This window comes from Scophthalmus maximus, chromosome 12, assembly GCF_022379125.1.
Source record: "Scophthalmus maximus strain ysfricsl-2021 chromosome 12, ASM2237912v1, whole genome shotgun sequence".
Lineage (NCBI taxonomy): Eukaryota > Metazoa > Chordata > Actinopteri > Pleuronectiformes > Scophthalmidae > Scophthalmus > Scophthalmus maximus.
The window spans coordinates 16,102,501-16,120,858 of NC_061526.1; the positions used below are offsets into that span (position 1 = coordinate 16,102,501).

At 45.4% G+C, this 18,358-nt stretch overlaps 1 protein-coding gene across 7 annotated transcripts in view; it reads left to right on the top strand.

The window, feature by feature from the left end:
• The window catches only part of foxp2 (forkhead box P2), a 104,043-nt gene that overhangs the window by 34,711 nt on the left and 50,974 nt on the right, over positions 1–18,358 (top strand). For 6 of the 7 annotated variants that reach the window (XM_047336327.1, XM_047336330.1, XM_035613645.2 and 3 more), the window contains one exon: positions 8,363–8,549. The exons of the other annotated variant lie outside the window; for it this stretch is intronic. In XM_047336327.1, the coding sequence (XP_047192283.1) occupies positions 8,373–8,549 (177 nt within the window). In that variant the 5' untranslated portion in view covers positions 8,363–8,372. The remainder of the gene's footprint in view (positions 1–8,362; positions 8,550–18,358) is intronic. 7 annotated transcript variants of the gene reach the window in all.

An 18,358-nucleotide genomic window follows, 5' to 3' on the forward strand; every position in this document is an offset into this window, starting at 1 on the left:
ATACCCTAATGCATAATGAGCTATGTGATTAGTTCACATGGAGAATTGGCCAAACTCCATTTTGAAGGCAGATAATTTACATTGTTCTCCAGAGTCTGGCACATAATAGGTTCTTTAGCGCAATAAAATTAAATGCTACACATTTTATATTTCAGCTTACAAATCCCCCTGGCAATATTCGGCGGTCGCTCTTCTTTTTCCTCCCTTTTTATCCACATCTGTCTGATTTTGTTTAAAAAAAAAAAAAAAAGAAGAAGAAGGAGAAAATGAATTTTGAAAGAGTTTAACTAATACACATGTTTACCCTGCATGTTTTATTTAGAATGCACACTGGCCAATTAACGCTGTTCATTAGCCCGCGCCGCGTTATTTGTTTTGAAAGTTTAACCAATCACTTTGTTATGCTAATTGTGATGTAATTTAATTTGAGTTCCCGTAATGATGATGCCGCTATTATCCACATAAATGATGCAGTTAAGCAGCACGGCCTCATTTGCATGTGCTTGAAGGGAGAGAGGCTGAAAGGAGCCGACTCCCGTATCACTCTGCTCTAATTTTCCACCTCTGTTCGCTCGTGCCCTATGGGTCCTCCTGGCCTGTCGCCGGCTATTGATGATCAGCACTTTTATCTAAATTTTTTTTTTTTATGACAGAGAGACCTGTTATTTGTCTGCTAACAAATTTATAGTACTGCAGTGTAGGGAAATTAAATAAAGGAAGTGTGAGGCCATTAAAAAATGCATATTATTATTTTATTTTTTTTGTTTCAAACGTGAAGTGAACAATTGATTTGTGGGCCCCCACCACACACACACACACACACACACACACACACACACACACACACCTTCACTCAGATGCACGCCCCTTCTCATTTTTATTGGCTGTTTTTGATGGTCGTGTGTGTGTGTGTGTGTGTGGGGGGGGGGGGGGGGGGGGGGGGGGGGGGGGGGGGGGGGGGGGGGGGGGGGGAGAGTGGCTTCTTGAATCGAACATCTCCATATCAAAGTGGTGCTTTGTTGGCGAGGGCTTCGTTTTTTAATCTGTTGATTCCATCAGCATCTTTGGTTTTCGGACGTTGAAAAGGAAAAGGTGCAGCCAGTCAGCCAGTCTGTACATTATTTGTTAAATCAATTTTTCTTAATCCTACGAGGAGCAGGAGGGCTCCTTTCTTCCGAGCAGCTCCAAAGTCCCCAACAGGGGATGGAGAAAGTGTGACTAAACCGGTGGTAAAGACTGCACATTATCTATTTTGTCGTGGTCGAGACTTTTGTAATTTTCCCCTGGAAAGATTATGTTTTTTCTCCTGACCAGTTGACCCCCCCCCCACACTGTTATGCTCCTAATTGGTTACATAAATCTTGTCTGGTATGAATGAGGAATGTTGCGGTGTTGTCAACTGCAATCTTCACCCTTATTTACCAATTCATTAAGATCTATCGATGCAGGACTGCTGAGGGGGAATGACAACATAAATCAGAGCTGGAGACATAATGGCCCTAATCAACCAGAAATAACTGGAAATGTCACAATGAGCTATGTCTCTATAGCTGCGCCGGCCGCGGCCGGCTCCCTGCGCCCGTCCGCTGGATCTGCCGTTGCTCTGGAGAGGACCGGCGAGTCAGACCAGCAACTGTCATTAGCTCCTCTGAGTTTTCTCTGCTCCCCTCTAACAAGAACACCGGACCAGCGTAAAAAAAGAATTTGTCCGTTTTCTTCTTCTTCCTCTTCTTCCTCTTCTTCTTTTTTTTCTTTTCTTTTTTTACAGCTCGTGCCTCCGCGTCAAAGCAGCCGAGTCCCGATCGCTCACAGATTAAACGTCTTTTCTGAGTGGAAAACTTCCCCCGCATGAGGTCTATAAATACCGCTGGGTCGGAAGTACCCTGCATTCACCGGGGCACACCTCCTCTGCACTCGGTAAAGATGATTGGATGAGACAATGAGGCCTCCCCTCTTTATAGGTCAATTAGCCCTGATTAGGTGGGCCCGAGTTAATTAATGGAATTGGCAAATATGCAAATGAGAGCCGACTGGTCGGCTTTCGTCACCGTCTCGCCCGCGACCCGCCGCGCGAGCGGGGCTGTCTCCTGCATCAGCAGAGTGAGGAGCCTGATGGGTGAAAATGTAAATGATATGGGATGAGCTCAGACGCTGGAGAAAACTAGTTCCTCTCCTCCTCTCCTGCTGCTTCCGTGAGGTGTGTGTGTGTGTGTGTGTGTGTGTGTGTGTGTGTGTGTGTGTGTGTGTGTGTGTGTGTGTGTGTGTGTGTGTGTGTGTGTGTGTGTGTGCTGTGTCACCGTTGTGTATTTAGGACGTGTGCATTTATTGCAGCAGCAGTAGTTTTTTTATTTATTAAATAAATAAATTCTACTTCATTAAATTGAATCTCAAAAGTATTTTCTCTCAATTTTTTTACCCTATTTTTCATTAGTAATTGGATAGTCCGCGTACAATAACTGTTTGGCCATTGTCCTATTTCAGAGCCGGTTGTATTCATAAAAAAAGAATTTGTATTAACATAGTATCATGTGCAGTATTCACGAGAGCCTCTTGCATTTGATTCTAAGGAGACATTGTGCGGACCGCACAATTGAACATGCACTTTACACTCTTTCCTCTGGTTTTTCTTTGTCATTTTTTCCCCTCTCTCTCTCTCTGTACTCCACAAACACTGACTCTTGATACACGCTCACACTCCATTCAGGGACGCTCACACACTGTGGCAAATAGTCTGTCTTTTATCTTATTCCGTCTCATCTCCTTATGGTAAATAGAAGAGAATTAAGTTCTGAACATTCTTGGCTGAATGTCCCGCTATCACGGAACTACAATTTATTGTCGGCTCAAATGAAGAATTGAAATATGACTGAGGTTTTGTCAATGTAGGGGCTCATTGGACAGGAGATAACCACATTTGATTCTGTTGCTTTGAATAATGTTAATCCCAGGGAGGGGGGGAAAGAAGCAAAGTCCATTATTCATATTCATCTCCTTTCATTTGGCCCCACTCCTGATTTTGTAAATATGATTTCTTCAGCCCCTTTTCTTTCCAAAGCAATCTTTATTCACTGGTGAAGCACTTTTGAAATTCCTATATCGGCGAGCGGAAACCATTACCATACACAGGTTTATAAGAAGTAGTCATTAATGCTCCTTTATGGTGGCTCCTTAGTGCCAAAAAGGAAGCTTTTAATTCTGAGGCACGACAGCCCGGCTTGCCTTATTTAATCCGGGGGACTGGGTTTTGTCGAACACGGCTTTCCAAGTGGTCGTTTTTTTTCCATCTCCGACACCAGAATCGATGCTTGAAGAGGAAGGCTGTAGTAAACTGCTTGTGCTGACACAACTCGCTTCCTGAGAAAAAAAACAAAACTAAAAGTACACCCAAGTACAAACAAACATGTGATCATAATCAAAGATTCGTCAAAGGCATAAATATCCCTTGCATAAATGTATGCAAGACTTCTGATTAAGTTATTGTTAACTTTTTTTTTGCCCTTCATTATTTGGTCTTAAGATTCAATTCATCACTTCAAATTGCAATGGTTTTAAGCACCCACTTTTACAGTCAGCACATATGTGGCATTTTGATTTATTAAGCAATCTGAGGTATTGAATATGGGAGCCCTTGCCCTTGCCCAGTTACTTCTTTATTTTGTATGCATAGTAACTTATGGCAATGATGAATTAATTTCACTCAAGCAAAGAATCTGTGATTATTTTAAATGGTAGCCGTATCGCGACTTGATCAGAGAGCTGTGAGGAGTCAGCAGACTGTGAAATGTAATTTCTATTATTATTATTTTTTTTTCTTCATTATTTTGATCTTAAAACCTACAAGAATTCCAGCTACAGCCACCTGAAGCGGGAGCAGATAATGAATGGATGTTTGGGATCACAGATTTACAGATCACCTTTTTTTCATTTTTTCATTTTCCTTTTTCCTTTTTTGTCATGCTAATGAAAATATTTTTTTGCAACTCATGCATATTAGGCGGTGTAATGGATCAGTGTTGTGGATGGAGACACAGCGGAGAACATCCTCGTACCGAAAACGGATAGTCCAGAGAGACTCTGAACGAAACCAGTGTCAAGCCTGTTGTGTCTGTGTGTGTGTGCGTGTGTGTGTGTGTATGTGTGTGTGTGTGTTAAATTCCCTAGTGTTCCCTAGACAGTGTTGGAGCACAGCAGACAGCTGTGTATTCCCACTAGATGGATGGCCAGTGTCATAGTGTGTGTTTACTGCACATGATAGAGCGGGAGACAGGCCAGGTAATGAGGCTACATTAAGGGCTTTTAGAGCTCGCAAAACAAAGATGGAGGGCTGCTTCTTTCCCCTTTAATGATAGGTGTGTGTGTGTGTGTGTGTGTGTGTGTGTGTGTGTGTTTGTGTGTGTGTGTGCGCGAGGAAAAGAGAGAGAGAGTGTGTTTGTGTGCGAGACAATGAAAAGGCTCACTTCTCCTCACACCTTTGTTGTGTCACTTCTTGAAAGAAAAGGGGGGGGGGGGGGGAGTTCTCTCCAATCTCGGGGGCCAAACGCGTCGTCAGGACCCCTTCTTCGGAACCCGCACCTGACGGAGGAGGCGGATTTGCGTAGTGTAAGACTCGAGTCGAGTGCAAATATTTGCCCGAGCTGAAGAGGAACGGCAAGCGGGGCCACGGTTGCACAAGGAACGAGACAAAAGCTGGAGTTGGTCCGAAGCTTTTGCAAATAAAATATCCGTCTTTGTCTCGCCGCTTTATCAGGAGACACGTTTCTTTCTCCTGAGCCCCCACCTCAGTGGAAATTCTGGAGCCATCGGAGAGCGTTGACGTTGGTGAATTGAGAGCGCGCCGAGTTATCTCCGTCTCTCTCTCTCTCTCTCTCTCTCTCTCTCTCTCTCTCTCTCTGTATCTTCCCACCAGCCCACAAACTAAACACTTAGTATCACTATCATCTTCCTTCCCAAAGCTATACATCTACAGAATTACCAGCGTAATACAAGGGCAATGACAGCCTTCCTCTCTGTTTCCGATCGCGATAATAAGTAGTCTAGGTTCTCCCTCATTGCAAGATTATGGCTTGAGGAAATCGCATCAAATGGTGGGTGTGTTGAAATGCAGGACCCCGGCAATTTACGGGATGTCAAACACACGTGTGGGCAAACCAGCAGCCTCACTCGCGCGGCATTGCGGCTCGCCTGCACCGACGCGGATATCCTTTCGCCCGGGGGGTGCCGTGGCTCCTCGCGACCCAGTTGGTTTATAGGGACAGGCTGGGCCGGGGTCAGGGCTGGTACCCCTCAGGGAGAGAGGGTGGGTGCAGGGTACGGAGAACCTGTGGTGGGGGCGCACACACACACACGCAAATGTAGATACACACTCGCATGCAGTCACACCCTCAGGTGCTGAATATTGTCACTATCTGTCTCTCTTGAGTATTGAGTGTGTATGTGTGTGTCCATATGTGTGTGTGTGTGTGTGTGTGTGTGTGTCTCTCTATCTGTGACAGTTCCATCACCCCCACAGTCGGATCCGCAGCTCGGCAGCCCGCTCATCACCGCAGCCCGGCTGTGTTTCTAATTGACATTCTAATTGGCAGATTTGAATGCCGCCTTTAGACGGCTAATTAATTTATCTCACCGCTGTCATTAAGGTTAAAGCACCATCTGATCTCTGCGAATATACTTTGCATATATCTGCATTATCATTATGTTGCAGTGGCACATATTGCACAGATCGTTATTTCCGGAGGGGCAGGAGGGGAGGCTTGCAGCGCCAAGATAAAAGACGGACATTTGTTGTTTGTGTGTGAAATTCACTTTTTTTTTGTTGTTGTTGGGACGTTTGTCTTATTTCGCTAATTGTCTTTAGCATTTTCTCAATGCGATATAAATGTTTTATTTAATCACACTTTAGCACATTCAAAGCAAATTGTATTGCTCTGTTAATATCAAAGTGGCAATTTTCCTTGGACCTTCGCGGTGGTTTTCATTGCGTTCCAGATATTATTAAAAATCCTTATTTCCTCGTCTCATATAATATATATTCAAGTTTTCTGAACATCCATTGCCTAAGAAAGAAGGCAAAAAGAGAGAGCGAGAGAGAGAGAGAGAGAGGGATCCAGTCTCCATTAGAATGTTCATAAAATCGTAGTAAAGGCAATCAGACAGTCTTTCTCTGAATATTTTAAACATTGAGCATGTAAAATTTATGCCTAATTTGAATACTTATTAGCCGGCTGATCTCGGCTGCAGCCTTGAGTTTCTTATGCTGAGATTCATCACCGGATTGGATGTCACATTGTGCCAGCTCCCCCCCAACACCACCACCACCACCACCACCACCACCCCCCCCCCCCTCCTCCCCACCATCACAAAAAGCACCACCTTCCTCCCTCCTACACACTCTCCGTTTCTCTCTCTCTCTCTCTCTCTCTCCCTCCCTTATTCTTTCCCTCTGTCCCTCTCCGTCGCCCTCTCCGCTCCGCTCTGTCTTTTTTCTGCGTCTCTTCCCATCAGTAGCGAGCGGCGTGGTGTTAAACAGGGGCCTGTTTGTTCACAAGCATGCCTTGTCCTGGCCTCTTCCCTATTTACTTGTGTCCTGGGCAGCTGTCGCCCTGCTCTGTGTAACTGCTCAGCCCTGTTTGTTCTCCCTGGCTGGATCCTGTTTATCCTGGCTGTAGACATCCTTTAAGGCCCGTCCTGTATCTGCCCCTCGTCAAACACACACACACACACACACACACACACACACACACACACTGAAGGACACACTTCTATTAAAACTGGCCAAAGAATCATCATGTGGATAATGACCCATATGCGCACAAAAACACACACACTTGCGCACACAGTCATAATCATCATCTGTCCGTCTTTTGTGGCATGCATGTGGTTTATCTCATTGCTCTTGCACAAATACGCTTGTTTCAATTTTTTGTATTGTTCACGTCAAAGAGGCAAAACTGCCGTCGGGATAGGAATGGAAATAACGACATGCCTCGCAGCTTCAGGAGGCAAACTTCCCTAACTGAAAGTTTCAAAATCGTAATCGTATTAATTTTTTTTAAACAATTGCAAAATAATTATTTTCCCAATAGAATCAATAATTCAAGGGTGCATTTTCAGTTGCCGTTTGTAGGAGCTTATTTATTTATTGTGTGAGTGTCGAGTGATGTTGGTTTCGGGCTCCTCTCTGCCCCAGTGAAGGTACAGAGCATTAAATCCAGGGGAAAATGATAAAACATTTATTACTGGAGAGAGAGAGGAGGTAATATGCATAATTTATGCTGTTTTTAGCACAATCATTAGTGATATTCGTGATAGATTTCCCCCCCCCCCCTTTTCTCTCTTCCTTTTCTCTCTATCTCTCACTCAATTTCCATATCTAATAAATACGGCAGAATTAATTCAATATCTTATTTACTGCTATTTAAAAAAAAGAAAATCATATTCTAAATTTCCCACCACAAAGTTTGATTGCAGCTCAACATCTGGTTTAATTGTGTCCTGTTGAGAGCAGCAATGATTCTTTTTTTCTTCTTTTTAAATATCATAAAAAAATGAATACAGGAGGTTTGATTAAATAAAAGGGGGAAAAAAATGAACCAAGCCAATAAATGACACAAGAGCATCCTTTCTCTATATGGAAAGCCTGCAAGGCAGATTTTATTTAGCCACAGCAAAGACGACGGAACCATTGCAGCGTTCACCACTCGCCCTGCACCATGTGACTTTGCGCCTCCTCCCCCTCCCGCCCCATCACCAAATTTTAATTTTGCATGATTAGCTTTGCGTCATCGGGCAACTTCATTCAGTCGCGACACTAAAACTCTGACGGCTTCAAGGAGTCAGATCTTTTTAGGAGTGCCCCCACGCTTCTGTACTTCTGTCTGTGGTGCCTGGCTGTCTCAAAGTGTAATGGAGATATTAAAAAGGCATTAAGCTCATTTATGAATACTTTGTCTTTTATACATATTTTTTTTTTGTTTTTATTGCTTACAAATGCACTTCTATTAAAAAATTGTAACAACAATAATATCACTTTTCACATGCTTTGATGATTCATGCGAGCATTTTTGTGGATAAAAACATTTGCTTTATTTGGGAACCCCTCCCTTTTCCAATAGCACCAGGATGTGCATCTCTTTGTATTGCTTCATTTACACAATGAATGCATAATTGCTCCTCCTGCATCCCCCCCACCACCCTTTTTCCTTCCCCCCCTCCTCCCTCTTCTTTAAATGCTTTAATTTGCAGAGGGGGACCGAGGGCTTGATAATGGAAGCGTAAAGAAAAAAAAAAAAAAAAAATAGGAGGGGAAGAAAGGGGGGAATTGTAACAAGGAGAGCCCTAACCGGTGCCTCTTAATCACTTCTAGGTTTTAAATCATGATGATGCAGGAGTCGGCCACAGAGACAATAAGCAACAGTTCAATGAGTCAAAATGGAATGAGCACCCTAAGCAGCAGCCAATTAGAGGCTGGCAGTAGAGATGGGAGATCAAGCGCTGGTGACACGAGCAGCGAAGTAAGCACAGTCGAGCTGCTGCATCTGCAACAACAGCAGGTAAGTTGTGTTTCTCCCCCGTCTCGTCTCTCTGCCGCTCTCTCTCTCTCTCTCTCTCTCTCTCTCTCTCGCTCTGTTTCCCCCGCCGCTCGCCCACTCTGCTCTGTGCTCTGCTCTCTGCTCAGGCAGCGTTGGGGTTTTTTCTTCATAGACAGGAGGCACAAAAAAAACCGACTGTACTGTATGTTTTTTGATTTGTTTGTGTTGTTTATAGCACAGGGGGGAAATGTAATCGGCTGTTGTTTTGTCCCTGGTAAATATTCTCATTAGTTTGTTGGGCCGTCGGTTGCGTTTTTGCTCGAAGCTTTTTGTCTCTTGATGATGTTTTGCAGTGACAGTTGGTTATAGATTTAGTTGTGTTTTTTCTTTTTTTCTTCTTCTTCTTTTCTTTTGTTTTTTGCATTTCGATTGTATAGAGAGATCCCGCCGCAGCCGGTGCAAGGCCATGTGAGACAGTTTGTGTGATGCGAAAGAGAGAGTGTGTGCACTAGAAAGGGAGAGAGCTGTGCAGATAAAGTGTGTGTCGGAGCATAGTACGTTGTTTGGGTTGTGCGTGTTCGCGTGTGTGTGTGTCATGGCAGCGCTGTATCCACCAGAGGGCCTCCTAATTCGGCACTAGTTCACGGCTCACACACAGATACTGCAGCTGCAGCCACAGAGAAACCTTTGACCATTTGCATGCGAGCTCTCTAATTCACTCCCCCCCCCCCTCCATCTGCAAAATAATTCACTTTTATTTCACCTCAATTTGACATTAGTTCTTCTCTGACTGACTTGACAATATTGTAATATTGTTCATGTAATGATTTTGGTGACTTCTTCCCCGCAAATTTGATGCTCTGTTTTCAATCTCTGTATTTTTTCCTTCATGAAATCATTTTTTTTTTTTTTTTTATTGCGCTGACTCTGTTACCCGTGTAAGCTGAGGGTGAACCGACTACAGCGGGGGGCTGTGAGAGGTGGTTGCTGCCTGGGGGGCAGGAGTTGTGAAAGTCAGTCGCCGGCAGAGTGAAGGAGTCAAGTGTCCCTCGTGTCTTTTCACCGTGAATGATGGCTTTGACAGTTTGCCAAAAGAGCAGTGGGAGATGAGGTCAGAGGGCCGTGCTTTGGGGTGGACGGGGGGGGGTGGATGGGGGGGGACAATGCCGCGAGTTAATAATGATGCACGCTGTCCTTTTTTGGCTGGATGGGAATTTTCATGCAAACTTATATTCCTGTGTGTGTGTGTGTGTGTGTGTGTGTGTGTGTGTGTGTGTGTGTGTGTGTGTATGTGTGTGTATTATGCTTGTGTGTATTTGTGGCAGCAGCTGAAGCCTCCGGGTCAGCTCGGTCAGGGCAATACAACAGAGGCAGATATGTTGCTGTGGGTCTGCAACTGTGTGTGTGTGTGTGTGTGTGTCTGAATGCAGTGGTGGGGGTATTCAGTGGAGCAAACTCAAGCATGTCCTGCAGCCGCTTCCACCCCTCCACATGCCCTGATCCCCTCCCAGCACCCACCCTCCGTCCACGGCACAACACCAGTGTGTCCTGCTGGTGGCCGCAGCGGCATCGTAGCACTGTGTGGCCTCAACCCCCATTTATCACCACTCTGCCACACTTCTCACTCACACGCACGTGATTGGGGGTTGACTCTATCGCCCGCTCGCTCTCTGCCTGCCATCACCCTTTTACATTTGGAGGAGGTGTTGGGTTTCGGAGGAATGCCTTCATTTGGCGCTGATGCTCTGCAGGTAGAAGTGAAAAAGAGATTAAGAGCAGGACTGCTGTACCATTGAACCCAACTGCAGGCAAGCACAATAGAACGCACAGCAGAAGGGCTTTTGGGCAACTGAGAAATGTTCGTGAACTTTATTTTATTGGTAATGAAATCTGAAGAGTAGATTCATAGATCTAATATGAAAACTAAATTACGAAGATCAGTCTAGTTGGAATGAGCAGAGAAACGTGTGTGTGTGTGTGTGTGTGTGTGTGTGTGTGGGTGGGTGTGTTTGTGTGTTAGATGAGCGAGATACAGGGTGAAATCTTCTGGAAATGTGTTTTTCTCAGCTAGTCATCTCATCACATGAACAAAAGCTCTGCTGTTATCCACAAAAAAGAAAAAGACCACAGCACTCAGAGAGAAGAGCGATGTAAGCATTAAGTGTCTGGTTATAAGTCTCTGAGATGGACGTATGGCTGAGGGAAGAGCCCGTGGTGGTGGTGGTGAGGGGGGGGGGGGGGGGTGCATGACAGTGTGCACCTTGTAAAGAGGCCAGCCCGAGCCTTCTCCCAAGCCCAGAGACAGACACATTGAAATGAGCAGTCCAGCTAACAGGTCTCCGGAGGCTTTTTAAAACAGGGGGGCCCTGTGCTGTTAACTTCACACACACTTCCTGTGGTGCGCTCACGCTGCATCTCCTTTTGCAGAGAGAGAGAGAGAGAGAGAGCGCGAGGTCCAAGCAAGGCGACGGAAGATTCTTTTCTTTTCTTTTTTTTAAAAACACATTTGTCAGCACAGAGCAGTGCAGCGCTTTGCGGTTTGCTACCTGCTCTTTTGAGGAAGGTTATCGTGATGTTGGCCGGTTTGCGGAAGTGAATGACAGCTTGTGTGTGTGTGAAGCATAGTGTGGTCACATATGCATAAGTCTGTCCATGCTTGTACAATGTCTCTTTTTTTTTTTTTTTTGCACCTGTGAGCAGTTAAAAAATTCCAGTCCATGTCCGTCTCTGAGTGCCTTTTGAGGGAAGGCTGTTGGGTTTAATTTTCCAGCCACATTTGGAATGACATTGAGTGGTCCGGTGGGTATAGGAGCTGGAGTCTCTCATCACGCTGCTGGGGGGATGATTAATAATAAGCACTGATGAATTCTCCACTGTCCCTGTGGGTTGTGCCATTACCTAGCAGCTCCAAAATACCACCTGCAGCTATAATTAGAAAGAGCAGCATCTTAAGGTCTCGTCGCTTTAAATTCGACCGAGGGCTTGTAGGACACAGATCAAGACTCGGGCACACTGGAGCAATTTTTTTCCTGTATTTAAATATTTACAGTTAAGTATTTTTTTTTTTTTTTATACAGCAAACTCCTGTTTATAATGTGCACTAATTTCAAAGTCACACACTCTATTATCCATGTATCTGGATCACGACCGTTATGTCACAATTGAATTTCCAGGCCCTTAATTCCTGTCGGGGGTTTTCATCACCCCCACTCCCAAGGTTGTCTAAATAGACCTAATTTGATTTGAGATCACAGATTAGATACCCACTGTATCTGATTGCAATTTGCCAGCTGCAGATATGTATCGGGAGCACATGATGAATGTTACACAACTCTAATTGCTATGCTAAAAGGATCACTATTAAAAAAAAATTAAAAAGTGCTGATCTTATAGTCCCTGAACACTTTATCATTGGCCCGAGTCAGACGTATGCTTTAATATGATATGCTGCTATGCATGTACATGAGAGCCACGCATTGATCTTTGGATCCATACCATAATGTCCATAATGAGCCTGTTAGTTGATTACAGTGGTCTGTAGACTTAATCCTGCCAGGGTTATCAGTGGGATTGATGAGCCAATACTCCGGACTACTGCCCCCCCTTCCCTGCAAATGGACTCACTCCTGAAGGAAGTGTATTGATATTCAGAGCAAAATGGAGGCCAAGGCTTTTTCTATTGTGGTCGGGTCGCTGGATTTAACCGGAGACCTTTTTGTGGCTGTGGGGACAACCTTCTCTTACTGCTCATCTAGATGACGCGCACTATATTGAAACATAATTTTTTTTTAAAATTATGTAATGCCTGTTATTTCACAAACAACCCCCCAAAAAAGTTTAATGCTTGCATTTTATAATTCATGTGAAATTTGTTCTTTTCTTGTTTATGGATAAATATTTACTTTTGGACAAAAATGCAGTGCATAAGAGACCGTAGCCGGTTGGGGTTTGCAGGGTTTATTTTTCTGTCTTTTCCTGAGGCACATGATGCAGCAAAAATGCAAACTATCCAACCCCATTTAAATGACTGCAGCAGTGTGACAGGAATTGCAATAAGTGCGCCGCGGTGCCATCTTTCTTCTAGGCTACCCCTGTCGCTACACGAGAGCTAGGCAGTGGTCCAACTTGAGAGTGACAGCAATTAACCTGCCTCTCCTTGCTGTTTAGCTGGAGGAAATGGATGGGATGGGAAATCTGACAGCAAGTGATGGGTAACATTTAGGGTTTAGGGGCAAATGAAAAATTTCCCCTAAAAATGAAAGTCATTAGGGAGAAAGTTACCCCACAGACAAAGGACAAAATGAGTCTGTGTGTGTGTGTGAGTGTGTGTGTGTGTGCGTGCATGCGTGTGTGTGTGCGCTCATTGACAGACGTCAGCTCACCTTCCTCTCATAACAGCTCAAGTTTGTTGTTTAGTGTAGGCAAATACTCACACTCTCAAAAATACTGACACGCACCCACAAACAGGCCTCAAGCATCCCATTCTCTCTCTGCCCTTCACCTGCCTCTCTGTCTTTCCCTCAGTACCGTATTTGAGTGTACACACACACACACACACACACACACACACACACACACCTAAGATGCAAATCTGGGCTTTGCCCTTGAGCATAATTTTAAGGCCTAATCACCCAGACTGTCCCTTTGGATGGAAGAGGGAGGGAGGGGGGGAGCGAGGGGAGGGAGGACAGTGTCTCTCATTTGCACCCTTACACAAAGAAGCTCATTAGGTTTATCTCTCAGGCCTGAGATTGCCCCACTCAACTGTGTAAATAAGACGCCAGCCCTGGCCTGATGCATCAATCACCTCTCAGGACAGGAGAAAGACCTCCGCGGAAATATTTCATAAAGGAGCCTTTTGTTAACCATCATCATCTGAGTGAAGATAAGGTTTTTCTTTTTCTCTTCCTTTAAAGGCTGGAGAAGTGTTCGGGAAGCGGCGTGTGCCGTAGGTCTTTGTAAAGTGATTGCCCCTTCCATTGAAAAGACCCTGCCACCCACCCCCGCAATCCTTGCGTCGGACTTATTTACAATGAATGCCGTCCTTCTTTTTATTTCAAGCCTGACTTTTGGCAGACAGTCCCTACAGGATAGTACATACAGGCCTGTGACATATAGGCCTGTAGTTTCCCCCTCTGTGATGACACTAAAGATATATGGGTGTGAATGACAGCATAGCTACTGTTTGCACACTCTTCCCCAGACAAAACACAGTATTATTCTATTATCTATGGCGGCGCCACTTCTTCCTCCTCCTCCTCTTCTCCCCGTCTCCTTTTTTTCAGCTACCTTGAAACCTGGGCTGTCCATCTATGTTTAGGACACATTACATGTGGCCTCCTGGAATTTACAGTGGCGCTCTCCCAGTAACTCCATTTCGTGGCGGGAGTCCCCAGAGAGCGTGGCGAAATGTCAAGCTGCACGGCTTGAAAGGGAGACGGGGAGAAAGGGACAGTAGGAGAGTGCGGGGGGTAGGGGTGGGGGTTTCGGGGGGGGGGGGGGGTGAGCGATGGAGGAATTGAGACGAGAGGATGAGCGAGATACAGGGTGAAATCTTCTGGAAATGAATGCTTATGGGTGTTTTATGCTCAAGCAGTTGGGAGCTGTGGCGGGGGCAGAGCGGGCTGCACGTGGAGGGGGACGCAGGTATTGAACTGACCGCGCGTGTCTGTGTGTACAGGATATCAGATACGGTGGTCACTTGCTGTGACGAGCCTTTTTGCTCATAAGAAATCCAACATTAATTCATACAGATAGCACGTGCACATTAACATCTTCACATTTTACAATGGACATGGTCAGTCAACGTTCCGCCCTTGGCCTTTTCTTTTTCCGTTTCCTTTTCTTGTGTGGCACATTACGCCAGTGATAAAGGAACTGGGCCAGGGTTAACCTGCTCAGTGTAAATAAGAGGCAGTCAGTCAGTCAGTCAGCAGCACATACAGTGAGTGACCAGCCCAGTGCAGGCCAGGATCAATGGCCACTTCACAACTCATTTCCTTTTATGCCTCCCTAACTGCGCCCCGCTCCAGCTCCGGGGAAATAAATGGCACTGGATCTATAAGTCCACTCACACAAGCACAAACACATATACAGGCATGCATTCACAGACACACACACACACACACACACACAGGCATTCTCCGAAAGGACCGGAGCAATTGCTTCAGCTCAATACCCCTCCGCGATAATTTATCGGCGAACTGCCTTCGGTGGTGAATGGCGCATCATCTTTTGCCGGCCTCACAATCGAAAACAGGCATTCTGTCATTGTTTGTTGCCACTCCCCTGTTGTCGGCTTTAAAGGAGGGCCGGTCATTAATACGGCCGGGTGGAGTGTTACTGTCACACGCGGCCTGAATACATACATGCCGATGGCTCCGTTTTGCCCCTAATGTGGAGTTTACACGAGGTCGGAGAGGGAAAGCGCGTGCGGTGGTGGGTTTGCTTTCCGACGCACACGAGGTAACGCATTGCTGCCTGCTTTTTTCCCCCCTGTAAATGCCCCCCTCCCAAAAAAAAAAAAAAAAAAGGCAAGTAGCTTACAGTCATTTGATAGGCCACGACACCGCTATCCATTTAACAGAGCTTAAAAATCCTACATATGCATATGCCAGGGTGTCTTAAGCTGACAACCAAAGGACAGGATTTGCTAGAAGGCAGCTTTGGAGTGTTGTGAATTTAACAAGCATGTCTAGTATTACAGTTCCTCTCCGCTTTAGCCATGAATAGTAACAAATCAGACTCTGAAACGCATGCCCGATGGTTTGTTGTGTACACCTCCCCCCGCCCGCTCTCCCCTCTCCTCCCATTCTCTAACTAATATTAAAATGACTTCAAATCTGGTTAAGAAGATGCCTCGCGAGAAGTAGAAGCATCTTTTAATGTCACCCCTCTAATGCGGGGGCCTCGGAATCTCCGCTAACCGATTCCAGGTATCACTTTTTTTTTTTTTTTTTTAAATGTTGCATTTGTTAACACTCTCCGCTGCTCCGATTACCTTCATCCCTGACCCAATTCTGAATACATAAAGAAATGGCTCCATCCCTCCTCCCCGCGTTTGTTTGTAGTTGCAACGCCACCGAGACTTGCGAGGGGAGATGCTCTTTTGCGCGTTGCCGCCAAACACTGTATACATATGTAAGAGAGCCAGCCGGGCTCTCAGCCCCTCTCCTCCTCGCAGCTTTCCATACAAATGCAGTAAATAAGCTGAGGCCGTGGGGAATTGAAGGCTCCAAACAGACGAACTGACTGACATGTCACTTAGCTCTGGCTTTGGCTCTCTTCACTGCAGGCTTTGGAAGTGAAGCTGCGGGATTTTCGCAGTGCATCAGTCAAGGTCAGGTCGTCCTTTCGCCGTCGAGGTGGACCGACGTCTTCGTCGTTAACAACAGTATTATTTGCTGTGTTTTTAAAATGTGTACAAACAGAAAGAGTAACTGAATCTACTTAAAGTCAAGTCCTCTCTGGGAAGAAAGGCTGAATATTTGTATATTTTGTACCTGTGCAGGTACGGAGAATAAGATGTACGCTCATCTGAGGTTAGTGATTGAAGTCAGGAACCCAGGGCAGAGGAGATAGACAGGCCCCGCCTCTCCCCAGCCCGCGTTCCCACTCGGACGGCCTGCCATTCCTCATCAGCACCTTAACCGCTGCTTATTTACCCACACGCGGGGGACTTAACTCGCACGAATTGATCAGCGATAGCACTGGAAATCTGCTTGTTCCGCCCTGATAAAAGTGACGCCCGCGAGCATATGCAGAACATGCTCCGTGGGCCCCGGCGCGGCACTTCAAGCTTGACTAGACACTAAGCTGATATTGGTTTCACGCTTGAGCCCCGTGGTGCAGGATCTTCCAATGGAGGCCCAGAGATTTGATTGTTTCTGCATATGCATTTATCCGAAGTTTACAAGATAAATATACATTAGGCAGGTGGCCTGGCCATGCGTGGTATTATTTCAGTCATGCTATTCTTCATGCGTTCCTTGTCACATGTTTGGACTTCATCATCCATTTCAGTGTGAACCTGATAATCATAATTTGCTTCAAAACTTCAAATGGATTTGTTTTGTTCTTGGCATCGTTGGTCACAGTGGTCGGTCACAGTGAGGAAATACTTCTTTTGCTGGCAGAAGTTTTGATTTGGAATTTTTTCTTTTCTTCTACTTTTTACATAACATTTGTGTCTATACAATGATGTAATTCTCACACTCAGATGTTGAGGTCTCTACAATATGTGTAGAATAACCTCCCGGGTTTGGACCTTGCTTAATTTTGTAATGCCTCCCCCCCAGTCCTAAATGATATGTCATTTGTCTTCTAAGCACATTCCAGCTGGAGGTTTTTATTTTTTTTAATAACCGCTGTAATTCTTCTATCCTTGTGTGGAGTGCGATGAAGGGGAGTGATCATGCTTTTGGCACATTTATCAAAGCCCCAGGAAGACAAAAAAAATCTCTCGCACAGCTGAACTAAGTGTGCGACAGAGTGATACATTTTCTTGTTAGGAGAAATTACATCCACTAACTTGAGCTGCTTTAGCATGAAATTGAAAACGAAGCATTTCTGGTGAAATTTCCATTCTTGATTCAATGGAAGATGCAGATTAGCCCTTTGGAAAAAGAAAGGCGGGTGAATGAGAATGAAACTGAAGAAGTATGACTCGCGCCTGCTTGTTCGCGGAAGCGTGATATAGGATGCTGTTGGGAAAGGCCTTGTTTGTGGAAGCAGGGGTTCAGTCAGGCTGGTTGCAGATTAAAAAGAAGATGTTTAACATCTCTCTCTCCTGTGTGTTTGTGTGTAAGCTGAATTTTTTACATGTAGTCTCCTTTAGTCATTCCCTCGCTTACTCCACCCACAGTCTGTGCCGGGGAAATCTCCCATCTCTTTCTCACAGTGACAAACAGGCAAACACATTTCACCAGACCCAGCTCAGTCTGGTATAGCAACCTGCTCTGGTAAGGGTGTCGGGTTGGAGCACTGATTGATAGACGCCGGGTGTCAGAGTGGAAGGTAGATAACTATATCTCCTGCAGCTCACTTAAAGGTCATACACACATCACTGTAATTGGAATATTCACAAGACAACCACCAAGAAAGGAGGAGGGAGGAGGAGGAGGAGGAGCAGAGGAGAAAGATAAGTGTTACATAAGCAGCGAGAATAAAAGAAGGGGAGGGGGAGGTGAGCGTGATCCATGGCCCTTCCACAGGCGGATGCAGTGGCTATTTATTGAGTTGATCTTTAGGGGAAGTGAGGTATTCATGGAGAGATATATCACCCTAAACGGAGCACAACCTCACCGAGGGGACTTGGGGGCGACTAATGGCGAAGCGGCGGAGTCACATAAACTTTTACAAACTATGCAATGACCACCAAATGTCTGTTCCTGACTTGAATCAATCAAGTTTCCTTTTTCTCAGCTGATATAAAAAAAATTGACCACGAGGGGAAAGATTCAGTTTACAGTGTGTACAAATACAGTTGATGTTGTACACTGTCTGTAACTGAAGCCTTAGGCCAAGTTCAGCGCTGGCCATGCAGCGGTGACGAGGCGAGGACTCCAGGCTGCTCTCTCATCGGCCCCCCAGGACACAGTAACACTCTCACTCAGCACTTAACCTCAGCTTTGCAGGACGAGACAGACAGACACTCACACTATTGACCCGAGCTCCCAAGACGGGGTGTCGACGCACAGGCACAGCACTGTGGGGCTTTTTAATTGACTTTTTTTTTCTTTATGCCAATTTTATTTGGCATTCAGATGGATGACAGTGCCACTCGCTCTGAACCGGTCCTCTCTCACATGAGTTCCAGTGTTCTGAGAATC